Here is a 24042-nt window from a genome sequence, read left to right on the forward strand (position 1 = left end):
TCTTCATTAATTGGCTACATGTGCCAGCCACATGGAACCACACATTTTAAGGAATGAAACAACACTGACCATAGTTACTGATGTATATACATATGAGGCAACAACTGATTTGCTTGCCTGGAGGCCACTGAAATCAGAAAACTAAAAGATTACTCCAGGTTTGGGGGCAGTTCTGAAACTGGCTGGAGTACCAAATCTCTTACCAACTTTAAAGAGCTTCTAGGCCTGAGTAAATAACTGGTTTTTGTTGTTATAAGCTGCTAAGATACAGGGCAGTTTGTTATGCACACGAGTCAACTAAATGAATCCTAATGATTTCTCTTCTATCTATCCTTTCTGTATATAAACAACGAATACTCTGGAATGATTATCAGTTATATGTATTTCTAGATGGTAAAAATTTATGGGGCTTTTTGCTTTGTACTTTTTATTGCTAGACTTGCATTAATAAAAAATGTATTTCATAAATGCAATAATTATGCTTCTCTATAATCTTTCAAACTATTTTGTGGTCATAAAAAGAATGTTTATAAAATATGTATAAATAATAACAGTAAGGGACGCCTGGGTGGCTCAGCAGTTAAGCGCCTGCCTTAGGCTCAGGGCCTAATCCTGGGGTTCTGGGATAGAGTCCCATATTGGGCTCCCCAAGGGGAGCCTGCTTCCCTCTCTGTCTGTGTCTCTGCCTCTCTGTGTCTCTTATGAATAAATAAATAAAATAAAAATAATTTATTTAAAAAAATAAACTCAATTAGCCAACCTATAATACATAGATGTAGTGTTCAATAATTTATCAGTTGCTTTTAATACCCAGTGCTCTGTTACATCTCCTGCCCTCCTTAATGCCCACCAGGCAATTATTCCATCCCCCCCATGACTGTTCCTCATCTGTAAAATAAGAATCTTGAGTCTCTACCCTCAGAGAGACAACAGAAGCTGGGTAATTAGCACAGTGCTGTGCTGCCACTGCTCTTATTGTTATGTGATCATTACTGGGAGAGCAAATAGTAGGAGACTCTATGGAGAAGAAAAGAAAGCTAAGAGTTGTTAAAATGCTCCTGAGCCCTGAGGCTTTATAAACATTGAAGTTCACTCAGAACCTGAGGGTGTGAAAAGTACAAACATTGCTGACTCCTCTTCAGTATATGCTGAAGTGAGCACATGCTGACTCCTCTTCAAAGGCTTCATTCACTTGAAGAGGAGCTCAGTGAGAATGGCTTTTAGCTTATTACTTAGAAAAAGAGCTCTTTCTCAGTGCTAAGAATACATAAATAAAATGTCTGCATGGCAGACAGATTAAAATGTTGTCCTGTAAACTGTTTTAAATTTAAGTATTACTGTAAGTTGAACTAATACTTGAATAAATGTTCTGAAAGCAATGCTGTGAATTTTTTCAAGTATCACAGCTAAACTCCCTTCCTTATATCAGCCCTAGTCACCCAGCACTGTATTTAGAGCTAATCCCTAGATCCCCTAGACCATTACACAGAACTCTTCAGTAACAGGTTTTGTGAAGCCTGAAGCTAATGCCATTAGGGAAGGGGGGGGGGGGGGGGATTTCTTTAACCATTGAATCTTTCTTTTTTGAAGAAAGATTCAATGTTACAAATATGAAAGGGGCCCACAAATGTTTGGGGCCTTGAAGTGCAGGTATCATTAGCTCTGCAGGAAATCTACCTCTGATCAGACAATAAGCCACATGTCCTACCCCTCAGGACAATCTAGCCCATGTTTACTGGTGATTTCACATTGGTATGTGACCATAAAGTTCCCTACTCTAGACAGAAAAAAGCAAACTTGATGAATAGAGGAGCTGTAAAAACAGTTTGGAAATATAAAAAAGAAGAGCTAAGTACCTTTCCTATTCCACAATGCTAAGTGAGAGAAGAACATATATTTGAACTCCAATCAAATGCTGTAAATTATTACATAGAATAGAGTCAGGTAGAACCTTTTTCTGGATCCAACATGAGAGTGAGTTATGGGAAATGAAGCAGGTGGTAAAAATCTGTTACACTCTAGTAAGTTCACAGTCCCGAAGACTCTGTTCCACCACATACTAACCTATTCTAATCAAATGACTGGGCTGAACTGTCTTATAATCCACAAGTCAACTCATATAAAAGCTCACTGCTACCACATGAAAGGTAGGAAGCCATCTGGGTTCAAGTTACAGAACTGCATATACTGACCTCATAGGATGCCATACATAAAAAGTAGGCAAGAAAAACCATCTCTTGCCCAAAATGACTTCATTTCTCATCATAGCAATCTTTCTACTTCACATATCTTTCTCTGCTTTCCCTCTCTAAAGACCTTCCCCTCTACTTTTCTCACTAGATTCCAGATCCCATTCCCTCCTGCTTAATGAATAACTTTTCTCCAGTACATTGGTTCTCAAACTTTTGGGGTTCAGTATCCCTTTACATTCTTAAAAATTATTGATTCCAAAAGAGCTTTTGTATATGAGGGTTACATCTATTTATATTTACAATGTTAGAAATGTTTCTAACAAAAATTGTTTTTTGTTAATTTAGATATAACAATAAACCCATTACACACTGCCTATGTCTCTGCTTCTCTATGTCTCTCATGAATAAATAAAATTTAAAAAAAAGAAAGAAAGGAGTATTTTAACAGCCCATTTAGATCACTGTGCATATTCTTTTTTTTTTTTAATTTTTATTTATTTATTTATTTATGATAGTCACAGAGAGAGAGAGAGAGAGAGAGAGGCAGAGACACAGGCAGAGGGAGAAGCAGGCTCCATGCACCGGGAGCCCGATGTGGGATTCGATCCCGGGTCTCCAGGATCGCGCCCGGGCCAAAGGCAGGCGCCAAACCGCTGCGCCACCCAGGGATCCCCACTGTGCATATTCTTCTTTCATACTACCCTAAAACTCAACAAGTGAAGTTTTTTAAAGGTTAGTTGCGATGTGAAATCTAAAATCCAGGCACCTTGGTGGCTCAGTGGGTTAAATGTCTCCCTTTGGCTGGGGTCATGATCTCAGTCAGGTTCCTGGGATAAAGTTCCACTGCTGAGCAGGGAGCCTGCTTCTCCCTCTCCTTCTGCCCTGTGTTTGTGCTTTCTCTCATGTTTTTTCAAATAAATAAATAAAATATTTTTTAAAAAATTCCTATCTAAAAGAGTATCCTTTCATACTCTGTATCGTTAACCATCAGTCTATTTTGCACTTTGAATGGCTTTTATCCCTGCATAATTTTGTAACATCCTATACTGGAAAATACTGGTTTAATGAGATTTGCAAATCTTCCTAACAGGAACACATTTCATTTCATTCTACAATATTTAAAAAAAAAGACCCACCCACACATTCATAGTATCACTACCAATATTATCAAAAAAGGTCTTTTAAGTATTGAGAAGCTAGCAAACTCATAGTGGAAGATACAAATTTTCCAAGCTGCTAATTTTCAGTTTAAACTTCACATTTTATCATTGACAACACTGACAGTTGTCTTCCTTAGAGTAACAGGCTTTTACTTCATTCATATTCAAGAATATATCTACAAAATACCCAAGTCTGAAAACCATAGTTTTTCTGGCAGTCACTTTTTTTTTTTTAAAGATTTTATTTATTTATTCATGAGAGATACACACACACACAGAGAAAGAGAGAGAGAAAGAGAGGCAGAGACACAAGCAGAGGGAGAAGCAGGCTCCATGCAGGGAGCCCAAGGTGGGACTTGATCCCAGGTCTCCAAGATCATGCCCTGGGCCGAAGGCAGGCGCTAAACGGCTGAGCCACCCAGGAATCCCATCTGGCAGTCATTCTTTCAAGTAAAAACAATATTCCATGATAAAAGCAGCTCATAACCCAAACAACTGCCTAAGGGCTTTTGCTCAAGACAACTTCAGGGTGCAACAGAAGTGCATATTTCCAATTTTGTCACACAGAATATGAAAACGATATTCTTAAATGGAACTGGAATTCTTTTTCACATTACAACTATGTGACAGTGATGACTACAACTACTAATAGTATAATTTGGTGCCTCCATCTTGACTTGTGCTAAGGTACCTACAGTTTTACCTACCCATTGCTTTGCATCACTAGTATAAATGCCAATTCAGTGTAAAGGGCAAAGAAACATCACAATAGCCAAGAAGTAGAAACAACTTAAATATCCACAGGAAGATGAATAAACAAAATGTGGTATATACATAAAATGGAATATCATTCAGCCTTAAAAGAGAAGGAAACTTTGTTATTTGCTACAGCATGGGTGAACCTTGATATCATGCTAAGTAAAATAAGCCAGTTACAAAAAGACAAGTACTACCTGGTTCCACTTATATGAGAGATATAAAGCTGCCATATTCATCAAAACAGAAAATAGGACAGTGGTTACAGGGGTTGGCTTGGAGAGAGAAAAAAGGGGAGTGTTGTTCAATGGTTATAGAGTTCAGATTTGGAAGATGAAAACGTTCTGGAGATTGGTCGAATAACAATGTGAATATAGTTAACGCTACTGAATTGTATACTTAAAAGTGGTTGAGATGGCAAATTTTATGTATTTATACATATATACATATATTCTTAGCAATTAAAAAAGGAGTGATTAACATCTTAGTAGTATTATGAAAACAGTTTTGGCCTCATCTTGACTCTACAGACCCCATGAAAGGGCCTCAGGAACTCCTAAGTGTCAGTAAACACTTGGACAACTGCTGCTCTAATGTGACCTTCTTTTTTTCTGGAACATCCATCTGCTTCTCGACCTATTCCTCCCCCTTCCCTTCTTTGACATGGCTTCCAGTCCTTAAGAACCCTCCACTCAACAATGCTGACTCTTGTGATATTCACAATGATTTTTTAAGATTTTACTTATTCATTCAAGAGAGACAGACACAAAGAGAGAGGCAGAGACAAAGGCAGAGGGAGAAGCAGACTCCTCCCAGGGAGCCCAATGTGGGACTTGATCCTGGACCCCGAGATCACGCCCTGAGCCAAAGACAGATGCTCAACTGCTGAGTCATTCAGGTGTCCCTATATTCACAATGATTTTAGAAAGGCCTCTTCCTTCTGTTTTAAAAAGTGGAGTGCCATTATTCCCTTTAAGCAGTTTGTTTATATTCCAGTATAAGCCCCTAAGATTTCCTGCATATTTTTGTTCCACTTCTGCACTTAAGACTATCGTTTCTCAAGCACAAACACCTTATCTGCTATCTCCAAACGTCACAGTGTTCCTCATATTTCTCTGATATGTATCAACCAATACTGACTGGTTTGGTCCTAGAGCTCATAATATAGAGCTGTGCATTTGTTAACTCCTCTATGTGTTTGTTAGCTATCTAGCTATACATACTCAAAACTAATTGATCTCCTTCTCAGAAAGCTCCAATGGAGCTTTTCAAAAAGTATCCTGTCATCCTCCCAGGCTCCTGTCAAGATAAGCAACTCTAATTTGGGTGTAACTCAACTTTGCTTTCTCTTCTCTTAGAGGCCTCCATGTGTGCATTGACAAAAAAACTGTCAACTGACCTCTGAACACAAGGGAGAAAGCTAGCACCAGACAGCATTTATGTTACACTTCCCACTTGAGCCTTTGCTCAATGGTTGCTGAAGTCTCTGTTTTTCTTATCATGCATACTAATGAGTAAATGAAGAATAATTTTTCCCTTTGGGAAATAATAGTATCACCTCTTTCTGAAACTTTGACCTCTTATGATCTAATCAAGCTTCTTACACTTTGCAAACATCTGAAGGTCTTCCTCTGTCTAGATTTCTGACATGAGTGGATCAATGGTCCTCTCTTGGATGTTTTCATTTGTGATCTGCAGTCCTGGCCTTAGCTATCATGATCAATTACTTGCATTGCTGGACTCTTCTGCTTTGCTGACATTATGCTACATTAATCCCTAAAGAGAACCTAAAATCCAAGAGAAAAGTTCCAAAGGCTTTGGTATCCCTTACATCCATTTTCCCAGGAGAGATCTGATTCACTATCACACATATTTAACCTCCTACATACATACACAGTTTCTAATTGAGAAACCTGATTTCCCTCTAATCACTGCTGGGTCAATGAAAAGAAAGTTACTCACATATACATCACCCAAGGTAAAAGTGGAAGACAGCAGCTTTCACTGCCATTATTCTGAAAATATTAACAGCATTAGGGCAGTAACTGACCAAACCATTACCGAGCTTACAAAATCAACACTAATTATACCACTTCTACAGTTCAAACAGAACTCAGCCACACGTCAAAAGTCCATTAAAGTGGCTCCCAACAGTATGGAACTACTAGCTTTTTGCTGAATGTCATCATACTCTCAACTCCATTCAAGGCTCAGAACCAAATATAATGACATTATAGGAAAGGTAGCTGTGCATGATTGATGATGGTAATACATGCCCAGGAAAGCATCTTGAAGGTTATTGCTTAACTCCTAACAAGATTAATCAAAGCAGTCAGGAACACTTATAATTTAAAGGTCTGCTTATAAATACTATAAATAGCACTAAAGGATAAGTAACTGAATAAATGAATAAATGTCAATAAATGCAAGAAAATGCTTTCAATTTCACCAGGAAAAAAAAAATCTCTGAATTGTTCTATTATACACAAAAAGCTGTAATTTCATCGGCATATCTTAAAGTTTATCATTTTATCCTAACCAAAAGTACTGTCTCTTTTCCACTTGCTTTAAACAGAACTGAAACTCCTAAGGAAGCCCAGTACTGAGCCCACTGCTGATGCAAAACCTCTCGTTCACACTTGTACCCAGATGGTAAACAAACATGAAGGCACCACCTTTCTTTTGGCAGAGGGAAGGAGAGGGATTTTTTAAGATTTTATTTATTTATTTATTTATTTATTTGAGAAAGAGAGTGTGTGAGACAGAGAGCATTAGCAGGGGAGAGGGGGAGAGAGAGAGAGAGAGGGAGAAGCAGACTCCCCACTGAGCAGGTAACCCCACGTGGGCTCAATTCCAGGATCCTGGGATCATGACCTGAGCTGAAGGTAGCTGCTTAACCAACCAAGCCAATCCAAGGCACCCCAAGAGAGAATCTTAAGCAGGTTCCACACCCATTGCAGAACCTGATGCAGGGCTCAATCTCACAACCCTGAGATCATGACCTGAGCCAAAATCAAGAATCAGATGCTTAAATGACTGAGCCACCCCGGTGCCCCGGCACTACCTTTCAGTAGCTACCAAAAAAATTCTTCAGAACGATTGTCAACCAGAAAAAAATTTCCTCTTTAATGAAGACCATAGTGAGGCTACAAAAAGGTAATCCTAAACATTAAGGTTAAGAAGAAATGGACTGAATATATAGAGCATTTAAATAAGAACCGTCTACCATTTGTCTTACACTATATATATGTGCTAAAAGTGCCCCTATATTAAAAATTATAGGGACGCCTGGGTGGCTTAGTGGTTGAGCAATCTGTCTTCAGTTCAGGGCATGATCCCAGGTCCTGGGATCAAGTCTCGCATTGGGCTCCTTGCATGGAGTCTGCTTCTCCTCCCTCTGCCTATGTCTCTGCCTCTCTCTCTGTGTGTCTCTCATGAATAAATAAATAAAATCTTTAAAAAAATATTAATAAATTTTAACAATTTACCTAGCATCCAGGGCTAAAACTTTCCAACAGAACTTTCTGTTACAATTGAAATATTTCCTATCTGTCCAATGGCATGTGGCCAGTGGGCTGCTGAAATGTGACCAGTACAAGTGAGGAACTGACTTTATTTTAATTAATTTAAATTTAAATAGCCATTGTGACAAGTGGCTACCCTGTTAGATACCACAGTGTAGACAATAGTATTTGTTGAAATAAGTGAATAGATGAATGAATAAATACATGTAAAATATGTATTAAGTCTGATTAAATTATTGGAGCATTACTTATGTGGCACATGCCAGAAAAATAGTTGATTAAAACACACATCTAAGAAAAATTCTTAAAAATAGCTTTGCTATGCATGTAGGGGTAGAGTGTATCTGGGAAACCTCTGTACTTCTGCTCAATTTAGCTACTTTAAAAAATTAAGTCTAAAAAAAAAAAAAGAGACACCTGGGTGGCTCAGTGGTTGAGCGTCTGCCTTTGGCTCAGGTCCTGATCCCGGGGTCCTGCGGGTCCCGCATCCAGATCCTCGCAGGGAACCTGCTTCTCCCTCTTCTCCCTCTTCCCTCTTCCTCTTCCTTCCCCCCTATTCTCTGCCTCTCTGTGTCTCTCATGAATAAATAAATACATTCTTAAAGAAAAAAATTAAGTCTATTAAAAACAGCTCTGGATTCTATCCTTACTGATACCCCATCACTCTCTAAATCTATTTCTTAAATTCTATTTCTGATGCAAACCTCCTGCTTTCTCCTTCCTAAAGTAAGGTGAGTACATGTTCATAACAAACAAACAAATACAACAACTCTTCAGTTTTGAAACTACTACCATCATGCAGGCTTCTAAAATCCTGCATCATGTCACCTCAGAAGAGATATGCTAAGTTCCACTAATGGCTGAAAAAATTCAAATATTTTTTCCAATATATGGTATTTATATTATATAATTTCATCATGCAAACTAGAACAATTTAAGTTGGAATAATATGACTATATTATATGTATATAATACAAAAAATCACAACCATAAGCATTTGTCCTTTTTATAAGCTATTTAACTAGTGTTTCCATCAATTCCTAATTATTTGCTTAATCATCTTATCATCAACTAGTGCTCACCAGTGTTTAAGCAATAGCAGCAGCCAGGAAAAAAAATTCTGGAAGGAAAAATTCAAATGCAGATAATACTGACCATTATCTTCAGTGGTTAGCTACAGGGCAGAAAATGGAATTAGAGAACAGAAAAATCAAGATTATTTCAAATAATAAGACTAATAACCTCCATGTCACCCTAGGCAGTTCTAGATGCTTTTCTCTTTTAATTCAAATGACAAAACTACAAAATTTGTACCTCTACTTTATACATAAAGAAAATGACATTCCAGAATAAAAGACCTGCCCAAGATCACCCAACTATTAAATGATGGGCTGTCTAGCTCTAAAATCAATCATTTTACCCCTATACCATAATACCTCCTCCCCAAATAGGTATAACTGAACCTTAGAGCAATGTTCTCAACTTAGGCTGCATATTAGAATCATCTTTAGAAGAGGTTCAATTATTTGCATTTTTTTAAAGGCCTCCAAATGATTCAGATACACAAAAGTTGAAAACCAGTATTTTAAGGTCATCATTAATAAAACTTATTAGACTTGCAATAAAAGTTTTAACAAAATGTGTAGAGCTATTTAATACTACAGAAATGGCCTGTGGAAATTTTGAGTGATTAAGTTCACTTTTAACAAATTTCCTCTCTCCTGCCTCACTGTCAAGATGCCAGCATATTATTTATTGACTATTATCATCGGTGTGCCCACATTAATGACCAGCACAGGCTTCTTACTACCATCATCTAATTTGCTGTTTATCTGCTGTGTTCTAAGAGAAAACCAAGCTAATTAATAGTGTATAACATAAAAACAAATAGGTTCTATGCAAAAGTCTATCTTATCAGTAAAGTACATGAGCTTTTAGTTCATGAACTTAGGGATGTCAACTTTAGTTACTCATGGACCTCTTCTGATTAATTTCTGACTCTTAACTTTGTTCCTGATTGTTGACTATGTACAGTTCTGGATTCTACAGAGTTATATATATAAGTTTTTTTATCTCATTGGGAAAGAATTCTTCCTTCATATCTGCCTTACTAACCAGATTATAAACTCCATGAGTTCAGGAGCCACGTTTTATTCATCTTTGTACTTTAGTATCTACAACAGTGTCAAGCACACAGCAAGTTCTCAATGAAAGTTTGCTTCTGAAATGACTCACAGGGGCTGCCATTAGTGAAATGTAATGATATAGTAATTTGTGGCAATATGCACATAACCTTTCATTAAAGACTAGGAGCTCTAGGCTATATAGCTGCTGATTGCTGGACCAGAGCACCACAAGTTGTCAAGACTTTGGTAAGGTAACCACACAGCCACAGTGTGCCACTTAGCTCTGCAGCCAACTTGTTGCAATTAATCTAACTTAAGTATTTATCTGATCTGACCACTTGGGGTATAGCAGTAGACAAGAACTATCAGATCACTCTACCTCTCACATATCCTTCAAATGCATTTACTTCTCTCCATTGTCCTCTCCATTGTCATTGCTTCCACCCAAATTCAGGCGACCATCATATCTCTATTGGAGTATTCCAATCCATCTCCCTCCTTTCATGTTTATTCCCCTCCAATTCATTCTCTACAATGCCAACAAAGTGAGCTTTCTTTAAAAAGCAATTCCAGGGATTCCTGGGTGGAGCAGCGGTTTAGCGCCTGCCTTTGGCCCAGGGCATGATCCTGGAGACCCGAGATTGAATCCCACGTCAGGCTTCCGGTGCATGGAGCCTGCTTCTCCCTCTGCCTGTGTCTCTGCCCCTCTCTCTCTCTCTGTGACTATCATTAAAAAAAAAAAAAAAAAAAAAAAAGCAATTCCAATCATAATCATTCTTCAAAGCCTTTCCTCTGCCCTTAAGATAATACCTAACCCCCACCCCCTCAAATGACTTAATGGGCTCAGTCTGACTTACCTTTCCAGCCACACAGCTCACCACTTACTCCCTAACAGTCTTTACTCTAGCCATATTAACCTACATAGAATTTCCTAATTAGATCATGCTGTCTTCCAGTGGAAAACTGTGCTCAGGTGTGTCAAGAAAATCTCAATAAGCATTCAAAAACCTTCAAATTATGGACTTAATTCCCTGAAGCTAACAGGCTGCTTATTTATGGCCAATTGTTGACAACTATATTCATCTAAACAAATGTTCCTTCCAAAGAAAGAAAAAAAAGAAAAGAAAAGAAAAGAAAAGAAAAGAAAAGAAAAGAAAAGAAAAGAAAAGAAAAATAGATACAAATGAATAGTGGTGCTGCAGGAGAGGAAAGGTTGGAAATACAAACTTCTTGAGAAAAGGTATCAAATTTTCCATGTCCTGGTGCTCAATAATATGCAGCACATAGTGGTTGCTCAATAAATGCTTGCTGAATGAATGAACGAATAATCAAAGTGAAGTGGAAATGAGAAAATCTGGGGCAGAACAACCCAGAAATATTAAGGGAAGTGGTCATGTGTCTCAATTCTGACCAGAAAAGACTGAAGAAAAGGGCTGCTGGAGATTTCCAGGAAGGACCCTCTTCATTCTTACACAAGAGCATAAAAGGCCTCTTTCTCTCCTGCAGGAGATTAGTGTGGATGCAGGTAGCCCTAGTTGCTACTGGCTGCTATATTGCAACCTCTCAGTAAGCTGACACTGTACAAAACAGAGACAGAGATTCTCATCCTGATAGCCAATGTTGAACTTAATGGTCCCTTTACACCTGGACTTCTGGTTATGTGAGCCAGTAACTTTATTATCTAAGTCACTTTGACCATCGCTTGCAGCCCAAAGCCTCCTGATACTGTCTGAAGAAGCAACAAGGAGAAAGTCACTATATGACATCATTTTATTCTGTAGCCTAATCAGAAATTAACCTCAAAAAACAATAGCAAAATGAATCACTCTAATAAAAGAATACAGATCGTCTATGCAACTAGTAAGGCATTAAAACTATATTAAATAAATCAGATATATTTTCTGTAAAAAAAAAAAAGGTATTCAACTCTCACTGGATGGAATTAATAGTAGATTAGACTTTATAGAAGAAATTACTAATGCACTGGAAGGCACAGCAATATAAAATATCCAGAAAGAAACACAGAAAGAAAAAAAAAGACTGGAAAAAAAATGAATACGTTGTGAGAAAACTTTACGTGGTTTAATATATTTGTGACTGGAGACACTGAAGGAGAAGTGAAAGAAGATAAAAATATTTGAAGAAATAATGGTCAAAAATTTTCTGAATTTGATTAAAAAGTATAAATCCATAGATTCAAGAATCAACAAATCACAAGCAAAAGACTCATGAAGAAAACTATACCAAGGCACATTATAATCAAATTGCTTAAAACCAGTGTAAAGTGTAAAAGGCAGCCAGAGGAAAGACACATGCTATACAGAGAAGATTTAAAAATTACAGCAGACTTCGCCTCAGCAAAAATGCAATTCAGAAGACAGTGAAGCATCATTTCTAGAGTACTAGAAGAAAAAAAAAAATCAACCTAGAGCTCCATACCCAATGAATATTTTCAAAGGAAAGCAAAATGACGTTTTTGGTCATTACAGTTGAAAGAATTCACCAACCACAAACTCACACTACCAGAAATGTTAAAGGAAGTCCTTTAGGCAAAATGAACATTATACCAAACGGAAATCTGAACTATAGTACAAAGGAATGAAAAGGCCCAGAAATGGTAAATATACCAAACTTTCTTTCTTATTTTTTAAATCTCTTTGAAAGACAAATGTTTAAAGCAAAAATAACAACTATATATGGTGGAGTTTATATATAAGTAGAAGGAAAACATATAATAACAATAGTACAAAGGCCCAGGGAAAGAGGTAAAGAGGCACACAGGAAGAGGAATTATATTACTTAAAGGTAGACTATGATCAGTTAAAGATGTATACTATAAACCTTAAACCCTAAAGCAACCACTAAAAAAAGAAAGAGAAAAAAATTTTAAAACCCAGAGTTATATCTACTAAACCAACAAGAGATGAAATGGAATATTAAAAATGTACTCAATTCAAAGGAAGGGAGAAAAAGAGGAAAAGCAAACAATGAACAGATGTGACAAGCAAAAAACAAATAGCAAAACAGATTTAAAACCAAGCATAATCAATAATCACATGAAATGTAAATGGCCTGAACACTTCAAATTAAAGGCAGACATCATCAGACTGGATAAAAAGCAGTTACTTATAAAAAGACTGGATATAAAAAATAAAGACATAAAGGCTAAAATTATAAGGATAAGAAAACATCTATAATGATAACACTAATCAAAAGAAAGCTGAAGAAAATATATTAATATCAGACTAGATTTCACAGCAAAGAATGAAGGATAAAAAGTGTCATTTAATAATGATAAAAGGGTTAAATCATCAAGAATACATAACAATGCTAAACATTTATGCATCCAATAAATCAGCCTACCAAACAAGAATATAAAAAGATGGCTTTCATGGTTAAAATGCACCAACAGCATTCCTAAATCAAAAGTGAACATTGCCAAAATAGGGCTTAAGATCTTTATGTAATAAGTGGCTTGCAATTTTACTAATAAAAGTGCAGTATTCCTTAAAAGGGTCAAAGGTAGTAGTGTGTTAAATGTCAAAATATTTATGACTTAAATGCCAAGTCTGATTAAAGTGATCTAAAGCTTACTCACCTTTCATATTGCCTATCTCGTGGTAATGAAGCACCCCAATGTCGAAAGTCCATTATTAACATAAGTAATAGGAGACAGGATACGAAGAAGAGTCCTAGGAATGCCACCCGCTGACGGGGAAATGGGCTTACTGTTGGCACAGTGAAGTACCAGGAGGCTGGGCAGAGGTAGGAAAAACTGATCCTGAAATGAGACAAACATTATTAGTAAGAAAAATCTCTACAGATTAGTAGAAAAATCTCCTAATAAAGGCAAACATTTATGTCACCAGAAGTCTACAAATGTTGTTTTAGTCCCAAATTTTAGAAAAGAACCTATATGGTTCATGAAAATAAATCAGAAAAGCCTTATCTGCTCTTTTCCCAATGTCTGCACTTTGGGGTGTAATTCAAAGAATTAATCTCAGTTTACGAAAAGATCACCAGTCTCCCTAGTCAACCTCCTATCATTGAAGAATCAGAGCAACTACAACATTCCCACCAGGAATGATGTCAAAAAACTGGATAGTGAGAGTATTTATTCAACTAATTAAAAAAAATATATTTTAGTAGGTACTATATGCACCTGGTAAGGAAAAAAAAAAAAGTTTAAAAGGACATATAGTGGACAATGAGTCTTTTGCCTTAACCCACCATTTCCCATTCAAAGGCAACCACTGGTACCCAGTTTCTACATATTTACCCAGGGATATTCTGTTGACACAAACATAAATGTATACCATATATGACAACATACATGTGCTTATGTCCATTCCTCTGGTTTTATACAGTACCTACTGTTTTGCATCTCTCCCCACTTACTCTATTTGACAACTGTTCATTTGGTACCTGTAGAGTCACATTAATCTTTTCTGAAAGTTTCAGACCATCACAATGTGTAGATACACATATTCAACTATGAAGTTCACTTTCCATATTCATTCAAAAGCACCTCAGCCTATTTTCAAAGTTCATTTAAAAAAAAAAAATCTTTGTTCAACCTCCTCGAAAAGCAGGTAGCTTCACTCAAATGGAAATCTGAAAACAACATTACATTTTAGCACTCTTCCAATCTGAGCAAGCACTCACTCCACCACCCTGGGGTTATGAGCCAGAAACTATAGTTCTGTCTGCCTTCCGGGGGGGGGATGTCACTTTGATTGTCTTTGCATCCATTCGACAAAGCTGCAAAGTCCAGAAGCAGCACCAGGGCAAACCTCACTTGTCAAAACCTCCCGGGGCTCCTCCACCTACCTCACCCCCAACTGAGCCCCTAGCTGAGGAGAAAATGTGCAGCCTTACCTAGCCATGGGATCCCTTCAGTGGTCTCAGTGCCTGTCACCTCCTTTTCTTTTTGCCCTGAGAAACTGGTCTCCTTGTCTCAGGCATCTCCTAAGTCTGCAGCCTGTTAAGAGTTCGTGGGGTTTCAGGCTTCCCTCCAGCAGTGCCCCCAGGAGACCTGCGAGGGAAGGCCAGGGCGCCCACCCACTCCAGAAGTGTGCGCTCTCGCTCCCAGGGCCCGGCTGACGCTAAGCCAGCTCGGCGGAACCGGGCGTCCGCGAGGCACTGGCGCTCCCCAGGTGGCGGGGTGGGGGTTCCCACTTCCCCTCCCCGCCTTTCCCAGTCCCGCGGCCCTCCTGCGCTCGCACTCACAGGTCCAGCGGCCCGCAGGGCTCCCTCCGCGACGTTCTGCTGCGTCCAGAGCGGTTCTCCGCCGCCTCCAGCCCAGCCGGAAAGAGGCCCGGGCGGGCGGCGGCGCCACGTCCCCAAGGAAACCACAGGGAGCCAATGACTGACAGGAGGCCCGCAGAGAGGGGCCCGCCCTTCGCCCCGCCCGGGCCGCCGGCGAACTAGCGCCGTCGGCCTCACGTCCGTTCTCCAGAGTGGCCAATCCCCAACAGCGCTCGGCCCCTAATGCCCGCCCCGGGACCGCGAACGCGTCCAATCCGGAAGGGCGTCGTGCCGTAGCTCCGCCCGCGCGGGCCGGCTGGGGCGCTCAGGTGAGCGGGGCCAGAGATGGCGGGCGCAGCCTCTCCGCGGGTGCCTCCGCCGGCTGCTGAGCTACTCCGCCGCTTCCAGGACTAAGCGGCCCCGGTGGGTGGGTCTTGGAGTGGCCGCGGAGAAGTGCGTCTCTTGCCCACGACCTGTCGGAGGAGGTACTGAGCCTCCTGGAGCCTCCCAGACTTACTACGCCCCGGCTTCCTTGTCTTGTCCTGTTAGAGAAACATCAATGGGGGACAGTATGTTTATACCGAAGCGCTTACATCTATCTATTCGTGCAGCACTCATTGATTGACTTGCCTACTGTGTGCCAGACCTGAGCCGCTGTGTCCCTGCCCTCCGGGACCTTACAGTAATACGTACAAAGGTAGTGTTTCCGTAATGTTTTTCTTCGTTGCTTACACCAGCCGTTTCTCTCATTTCCAGGAGGGAGCCATGTGGACAGGATAAAGTCCAGATCCTTACGAACGTGGCGTATACGTGGCGGTCCAGGACCCGCCCTTGCAGCATCTTCTGCTGCTCCGGATCTTCAACCGCGCACGTCTGTGGTTTCTGCACTCTTAGGCTTTGTTCATCCCGCCTCCTCTACCCTTCCATCTGCCTTGAATATCCTTCCTGGCCTCTTAACCAAGCCAACTCATTCATACTCATTCCTTACCACTTAGCTTAAAGGTCAGCTCCCCTAAAAACCTTACTTGACGGGATCCCTGGGTGGCTCGGCGGTTTGGCGCCTGCCTTTGGCCCAGGGCGCGATCCTGGAGCCCCGCGTCGGGCTCCCTGCATGGAGCCTGCTTCTCCCTCTATCTGTGTCTCTGTCTCTCTCTCTCTATCATGAATAAATAAATAAATAAATCTTAAAAAAACAAAACCTTATTTGACCTACAACCCCGTCATGTGTGCCTATTCTTTCACTTACCATATTGAATTACAATTTATGTGTTTGTCCCAGTCAACAGGAGGGCAGGGACTATCTGCCTCCACTGTCTGGCACATACAGTGCAGCTAATATATGGTAAATAAGTGAATGAATGTGGAAATAAATGAAGAACACCCAAATGAGATCAAAAGAGGCTGTTACACCTGCTATAAAAAGGCAGTCAACCACTTACATCTGGCAGAGACCTAAAGACTGTTAGTGGAGTGGGAAAGCTTAACTTTGGTGGGGGAAAAAAGGGCGTGAGGCTTCGTGCTCTGATTTGAGAGTATTAGCATAGGGAAGCTGGCAGCGGGCTTACGAGGAGCAGGGCATCTTATGTGATTGTTTGTAGGGAGCATATTTGGCTTTCTCTGGTTGGTCCTGAGTTAGAAGGCGAGGAAGCTGATAGTCAGTGACCAGTAGTGAGAGCTCTGGGCTGATTGCTGTAGAGGTTATGGGCCACATAACCTAATGTGCTAATCATCATGACATTATCCTTTTTACATGTTCAGGCTCTCCCGACTATTGTTTTTTTTCCCCTCCATTCTCCTCCCAACCTGATGGGCTTCCTAACTTGCCTTTCTTCTTTGATTCTCCGTGCTCTTTTTTTCTTTGTCCTTCAACCCCTGCTCTGCTTCAGGTGTTATATTTTATTTGGGCCCTCCAAAATCACACTGGGTAGGATAATTGCATAAAGTTAGGATTAACTACAAAATTATACAAATAACAGGTATTTTTATTCCAGAGCCCAGTTCAGGTAGTCATGGGAAAAACTCAACAGATGTTTTGGAATACATATATTTTTGAATTCTTGAGGTTGCCTGCCAACTGTGCAGTTCTGTCTAACCTATGTATATTTCAGACTCCTGTGGTCCACTAAAGGGATGTTTTTGAGTGGAAATAGAATTCCTATTTATGTTTTAAAGAGTCCTTAATTCATATGATTTATGAACTATATTAACAGAGCTTGAAGGTGCACTGAGACATCTTCTAGCTTAATTTTCATAACTACTTTTATAAAACAGAAAAGAAACCCATTTTAGTCCCAACACCTCATTGTACTTTCTTGGTCCGCTGCATTTGGATGATACTTCCTTCAATAAGTCCATACACATTCAGGAATTTGTAAAGCATGATTCTTTACAAAAGTCTGCAATGCTTATCTGATTAACAGCTCACAGGGCTGAGTTCTGAGGTTTCCAGTCAGGAGGCCAAAAAAAAGTAGGTTGAGATCATTTCCTCATCTCATCTGCTGTAACTCTCAACATGTTGAAACAAATTACAGAAATCCGGATTTCAAAACCGGTCTTTAACTGCTTTTCAAAGCCTTGTCTACAGTTACATTTACAATTTTCTCAAGAAGTCCTTGACTCTACCCAGCTCTGAGCAAGATCGGCCATACCAGCCTTACACTCAGTATCAGTTGTCTGTATCCCTTTATTTCTCCTCAGTTCTCCATCATTCCATATTCCATCCTGCCTTAACCTCTAAAGGAGTTGAAGTACTGTGGTCTTCACTCTCCTTTCCAAGTTTACTCATCTCTCTTTGTGTGCCTTATAGGTACCTCCTTGTCCATGACAACTCATTGTCTGGCCACTCTCACTTTATCCACCAAAACCTCCTCCATTCATATTCCCAACCTTGATCAACTGCCCTGTGATTCACCCAAGCAGAAATTTACAAGTCATTTTAGAATCTCTTCTACTTCCTTTCTGCTGTAGGGGAGCAAAATTTGCCACCCCAAAATGGGTCTCTTTTGCATGTTGATTATTTTAGGCTGATTATTCTTAACAAACAAGACTCGGAAAGAACCTTTCAAAATCCCCTCCTAAGTGCCTACAAGAATTTGGATAGAGGACCTGCTCCAGGAAGGGAGCTATCTCCACAAAAAAAACTACAGTATAATGTGAATTAGGTATGGCAGACAGGGAGGAACTTAGGAAAATCTGTTTATTAAAATTTATTATTAAATAATTTATTTATTTAATAATAAATTTATTTTTTATTAAAAATTATTAAAATTCCTCTCAGATTCCCATTTTTTTCTGTTTGGCTCAGCAAACATTTGTTTACCAACATTTACCTTTTTTTCATCTTCCTGTGAATTGTCCTCCTTCCCTTTAAAGTCCCAGCTCAGAATGGGATATAAGCCTCAATTGCCTGACTACCTGTAGGCCTTACAGTCACATGGGACTCCCATCTGTATGTAATTAAATTTGATTTTCTCCTATTAATCTGTCTCATGTCAATTTAATTCTTAGATCAGCCAAATCTTGAGGGGCATAGAAAATATTTTCCTGGGGCAGCCCAGGTGGCTCAGCGGTTTAGCGCCACCTTCGGCCCAGGGCCTGATCCTGGAGACCCGGGATCGAGTCCCATGTCAGGCTCCCTGCATGGAACCTGCTTCTCCCTCTGCCTATGTCCTTGCCTCTCACTCTCTGTGTCTCTCATGAATAAATAAATAAAAATTAAAAAAAAAATTTCCTCCCCAACACCTGTTTCATCCAGTTAGTGACTAGTTCTTAATTCAAGATTCTAAAATCCTTTCCGAAATCTTCTGACGAAGCCTTCCAGCTGGTGACCCTACCTCCATACTCATGCCCCTTTTTAGTGCCATTCCATTCTGATATAGTGAAATATAATCATGCTAATTCCTGTTTTAACATCCTGTGGTTCTCCCCACACACACAAAGGGATATACTCCAGATTCCTTTGTTTGGTATGGCAGACTGCCGACTGCCTACCCAAAAAGCCAACAATCTCTCTCCCACCTCATTAACAGAATCCCAATTTAATTCTTGTAACCACACTGCTATGCTTGGCCATATGCTTAAAGAGTACTAGGCTCCCACCCCAGCCTCGGAGTAAACTGTGATTGGTTTAAGTCAATCATGATGTCCCACTCCCTAACTAAATATTGAGCCTGGGCATATGATGCAACTCTAGCCAATTATACTGAAGGGAAGCTCGCTGTTGGGAGGAACAGGAGGAAGAGGGAAACATTTCTGGGAGAGGTCTTCTCCAACTTAAAAAGAGTATAAAAAGTTTACATAATGAGAGAAGAAGAAGCCCCTTCTCTTCCTCCAGAAGTAATCTTAAGGATATGCTTAAGTATAAGCAACCTGGAGCTGCTGTAGCCATCTTACAACCATAGGGTTGGGGAATCACGGTGTAGGTTTGGGGCGAAGCCTGGGAATAACAGAATTGAAATACGGAAAAATCCTGGGTCCTTAATAACATCATTGCTAACTTAACCAACCCAGGAGCAGCTGTACCTATGGACTTACTATTTGAAATACCAAATTCATTTTTTCTCTCATTTTTTTAGTCAGTTGAATCAGGTAGTTCTGTCACCTGTACTCTCCTAACTGATACATGTGGCTTCCAGTGCCTGATATAATCTAGCCCCCAACATCCTCTGAGCTCCCCAACAGGTATTCTCACCCACAACCCTGACATATTTACAGTTCTCAAAATTAGGCCCTGATCTTACCTCTGAGCCTTTGTACTTGCTATTACTTCCGTATACGTGATATTCTTTCACTTTACCAAATGAACTCCTGCTTGTCCTTCAAAACTCATCTCACATGTCACCTGTGAGCTCTCCTCATCTGGCTAGGTGCTTTTCCTGTGCTCTTGTAGCACTTTGGTCATGTATGCTCCTATTAAGGCAAGAATAAGTGAAAAGCTGACAGCTTTGTGATGGACCTGGTACCAGTCGGCCTGGTAGGAAGACAGAGTCACTAGGTTTTGGACCTTAATGGGTATGTTGGTCAGGGACAGTAAGATCCCTGAGCTTAGCCTACGTGGAAGAGAAGAAGATGAAGAAGATTCTGAGTGCTCTGCATAATAAAATATAGGATTTTGAGCATTCCTTCTAAAGACTAGGTTTGGGAAGCCCTGGTAAGACAAAAAGAAAAAGACATGAAGGAAAAGAGGAACCTTGCTGGTAGATGAGACTAAAGAGAACCACCCATGGGAGAGTTCCTGCATTATTTTTCTACAGTTGCTTCACAAGTTGCACCAAAACTTGGCAGCTTAAAACAAGAATAAGCATTATTACCTCTCAGTTTCCATAGGTAAGGAATTTGAGCTGCTCTGCTCAGGGTCTCTCATTAGGTCGCAGTAAAGATGTTGGCTGGGGTCATTTGACATCTTTCTTACCTGGAGCTAAAGGATATACTTCTAAAATGGCATGCTTACATGCCTAGCAAGTGGGTACTGGCTGTCGGTGGGAGGCCAAAGTTCCTTTTCACATCATGGACTCTCCAGGGATGCTTGAGTGTCTTCATGGTATGGCAACTGCCTTCTCCCAGAGCCAGCTGAGAACAAGCACCAGGTGAAAACTATCCCTTTTATTACCCAGCCTCAGAAGTCACATATGTTCACTTCTGCTACATATTATTTGTTAAAAGCCAGTCACTAACTCCTAGCCCATTTTCAAGGGAAGGGCAATTGGGCTCCACCTTTGGAAGGGAGAAGTATCAATTTGCAGATATATTTTTAAATCATGGTCAGGAAAATTTCAGGTAATAGTATGAGAGTTCAGTTTTGAGTTCTGTGCTATGTTATAGTCCTCTCCATAACTCAATACCTTCAGTAAAAGTCTGAAAACACTATAGACATGTGTGGGAGTACTTTGAGGAATTAATAGCGACTTTAACAGGTGGGATGATTGAAAATTTGACAAAGGCAGAAAATCAATGGGTTGGGTCTTTCAGAGAAGTGGAAGGCTACTCTTCAGAGATACCAGCAGGAGAGGTGGGGTGCAGTGTGGCAACCTCTAAAATGCCCACAATACTTAGGTTGTAGGCATGGGAGAAGGCTATTGATCCCCAACTCTTAGTATCCATTCCAATTTGGATAATGGCACCTTCCCCATGTGTAGCCATGTGCATTTGAGGATTCTGACTCCACCACTGACTCTAGGAGTGGGACATGCAAAATTGGGCCATCCCTTAGCCACAGTTGTTTTTTCAGGGGTGGGCATATAGCCCAAATCCAGACAAAGACTTGTTTGCTGGGACAAGTAAAAAAAAAAAATGTATTGGCTTTCTTTAGAGAATGTTTGAGAGAGCAATTCTCTCTATGCTCCTCCTTCTCCTCTCCCTTGATTCTTGATGACATGGTTGACTGAGTCAAACCAAACCTGAATTCCATTCTGTCTCTGGACATCCACTTATGTGAGCTAATAATAAGTATCTTTTACTGTTTAAGTCAATATGAAATGAGTATTATTCTTTCCATTTGTTGTATATTGAATACTTTTCATAACTAAAATGTAGGGGGAAACTATTAGATACCATTTTTCAACTATCAGGTTGGCAAAGACTAAAATGTTTGATAATATGCTAAGTTAGTAAAGGGGTAAAAAACCTTCATTCTTCCAGATGCTTATGCCCCACATCTTGGAGTTATTCTTAATCTGTCTCTTGCTCCTATTGGCACTACCTTAAAAAGGTGCCCAGAATCTACCCATCTCTCACTAACCTCATTGCTACCACTCTGGTCCAAACTACTACCATTTCTTCCTGAATTATTGCATTAGTCTGCTACCTGGTCTTTCTGCTTCTACTCTTGCCCACACAGTCTGTTCTGCATTCACACTGCATTCAGTGTGATCCTTCCAAGTGTAAGCCAGGTCATCTCACTCCTCCAAACTCTCCAGTATCTTCTCATCTCAGAATGAAAGCCCTAGTCTTCACAACACAGTACAATACACACTCCTCTTATCGCTCTAACCTCATTTCTCAGTTATTCCCTTTGCTCACTTTAGCCACATGGGCCTCCTTATTGTTTCTAGAACATGATAGGCCCCTTTTTCCTTTAAGTTTTTTGTAATTTATATTCCCTTCTCCAGAGTTTTTGTACATCTCTTCTCCCAACCCAATGCCTTGCTCCCTTCAGTCCTTATTGATATATCTACTTCTCAGTGAGACCCACCCCAACTGTTCTATTTAAAATAACTAGCCTTCCGGGGATCCCTGGGTGGCGCAGCGGTTTGGCGCCTGCCTTTGGCCCAGGGCGCGATCCTGGAGACCCGGGATCAAATCCCACATAGGGCTCCCGGTGCATGGAGCCTGCTTCTCCCTCTGCCTGTGTTTCTGCCTCTCTCTCTCTCTGTGACTATCATAAATAAATAAATAAAAAAAAAATTAAAAAAAAAATTAAAAAAAATAAAATAAAATAACTAGCCTTCCAATCCATACTTCCTATGTCACCATTTTAAATACAGTATGTTTTACTTATTGGTTTATTGTCTGTCTCCCTGCAACTAGAATATAGTCTCATCAGAGCAGGAATTTGGCTCTAAAAATGAATAAGGAAGCGCTTTATTACTGATACAAGAAGATCTCAAAGAAATATTGTTAAATAAATGACAGCTAAGAAAAACTCATATCACATATAAAAACTAACTTGAAATAGATCATAGTCTTAAATATAAGGGCAAAAATTGCAAATCTTATAAAAGAAAAAATAGAAAATTTTAATGACGTTAGGTTTAATGAAGTTTTCTTAGATTCAACAGCAAAAGCAAGATCCACAAAAATAACCTTAAAAATTTGATCTTCATTAAAATTAACATCTGCTCTTCAAGAGACACTGTTAAGAGAATAAAAAGATGAGCCACACACTAGGAAAGAAAATATTTGGAAATTATATATTCAATAAAGGAGTTATATCCAGAATATAAAAAGAATCCTCAAAACTGAATAATAAGAAAATAAACAACCCGGTAGACGATGGGCCACCAGGGTTCAGTAAAGGATCTCAAGATGGCTGGATAAAAATTTGCTCTGAAAGCCACTGACTGGGTAGCTTTTGGGGAGATCGTATCCTGAAACCAGAAGGCCATTGCTAACTCCCTGAAATCCTAAAAGTATATCCTATATCTGTGCTTTAGTCTAGCAAAGCACAAGGACAGCCTTTCATAGTGTGGACCCTACTTACTACTCTCCCCCAGAATCTACCTGTTATCAGATGGGCTGACTACCAAGCCAATATGGCAAAAACCGGCTTGGTAGATGGCTTTGAGAAGTTTAATGCCCTGAAGTTTCTTGTGCCAGAGGATAAATATACTGTTCAGGTGGATGCTGAAGAAAAAAAAGATGTGAAAAGTTGTGCTGAGTTTTTGCCTCTCTCAAAGGCCAGGATTGAGGAATATGAAAAAGCTGGAGAAGGGGGATCCCTGGGTGGCTCAGCAGTTTAGCACCTGCCTTTGGCCCAGGGCGTGATCCTGGAGTCCCGGGATCAGGTCCTGCATCGGGCTCCTTGTGTGGAGCCTGCTTCTCCCTCTGCCTGTGTCTCTGCCTCTCTCTGTGTGTCTCTCATGAATAAATAAATAAAATCTTAAAAAAAGAAGAAGAAGAAGAAGAAGAAGAAGAAGAAGAAGAAGAAGAAGAAGAAGAAGCTGGAGAAGATGAAGAACATAATTCCATTTGATCAGATGACCACTGAGGACCTGAACGAAGTCTTCCCAGAAACCAAATTAGGTAAGAAGAAGTATCCCTATTGGCCTCACTACCCAATCAAAAATTTATAAACTTGAGATGGGGAGAAAGCTTTGGCCCTCATATTATAAATTCTGGACATTAAAAATAATTACATGGTAAAAAAAAAACAACCCAGTTATAAATGGAAGATTTAGACACTTAACCAAAAAGAGATATACAGATGGCAAATAAGCACACATGAGATGTTCAACATCATTAGTCATGAGGCACATGCAGATTATAATTACAAGGAGATGCTACTACATGACTATAGTTAAAAAGACAGTAATTTGCCAAG

At 39.8% G+C, this 24042-nt stretch overlaps 1 protein-coding gene and 1 long non-coding RNA gene across 2 annotated transcripts in view; one reads left to right on the plus strand and one right to left on the minus strand.

The window, feature by feature from the left end:
- The window catches only part of ENTPD7 (ectonucleoside triphosphate diphosphohydrolase 7), a 40011-nt gene extending 24877 nt beyond the window's left edge, over positions 1 to 15134 (minus strand). The window contains exons 1-3 of the mRNA XM_077878019.1: positions 14988 to 15134; positions 14637 to 14739; positions 13357 to 13539 (exon numbers count right to left, since the gene is read on the minus strand). Coding sequence (XP_077734145.1) covers positions 13357 to 13539; positions 14637 to 14644 — 191 coding nt within the window. The 5' untranslated portion in view covers positions 14645 to 14739; positions 14988 to 15134. The remainder of the gene's footprint in view (positions 1 to 13356; positions 13540 to 14636; positions 14740 to 14987) is intronic.
- A 94-nt stretch (positions 15135 to 15228) lies between these two features.
- LOC144301272 (uncharacterized) lies at positions 15229 to 16220 on the plus strand. Its single transcript, XR_013368082.1, has 2 exons — positions 15229 to 15490; positions 15762 to 16220. It is a non-coding gene; the product is annotated as an uncharacterized LOC144301272 (long non-coding RNA).
- The last annotated feature ends 7822 nt before the right edge of the window (positions 16221 to 24042 follow it).

This window comes from Canis aureus, chromosome 29 (assembly GCF_053574225.1).
Source record: "Canis aureus isolate CA01 chromosome 29, VMU_Caureus_v.1.0, whole genome shotgun sequence".
NCBI lineage: Eukaryota > Metazoa > Chordata > Mammalia > Carnivora > Canidae > Canis > Canis aureus.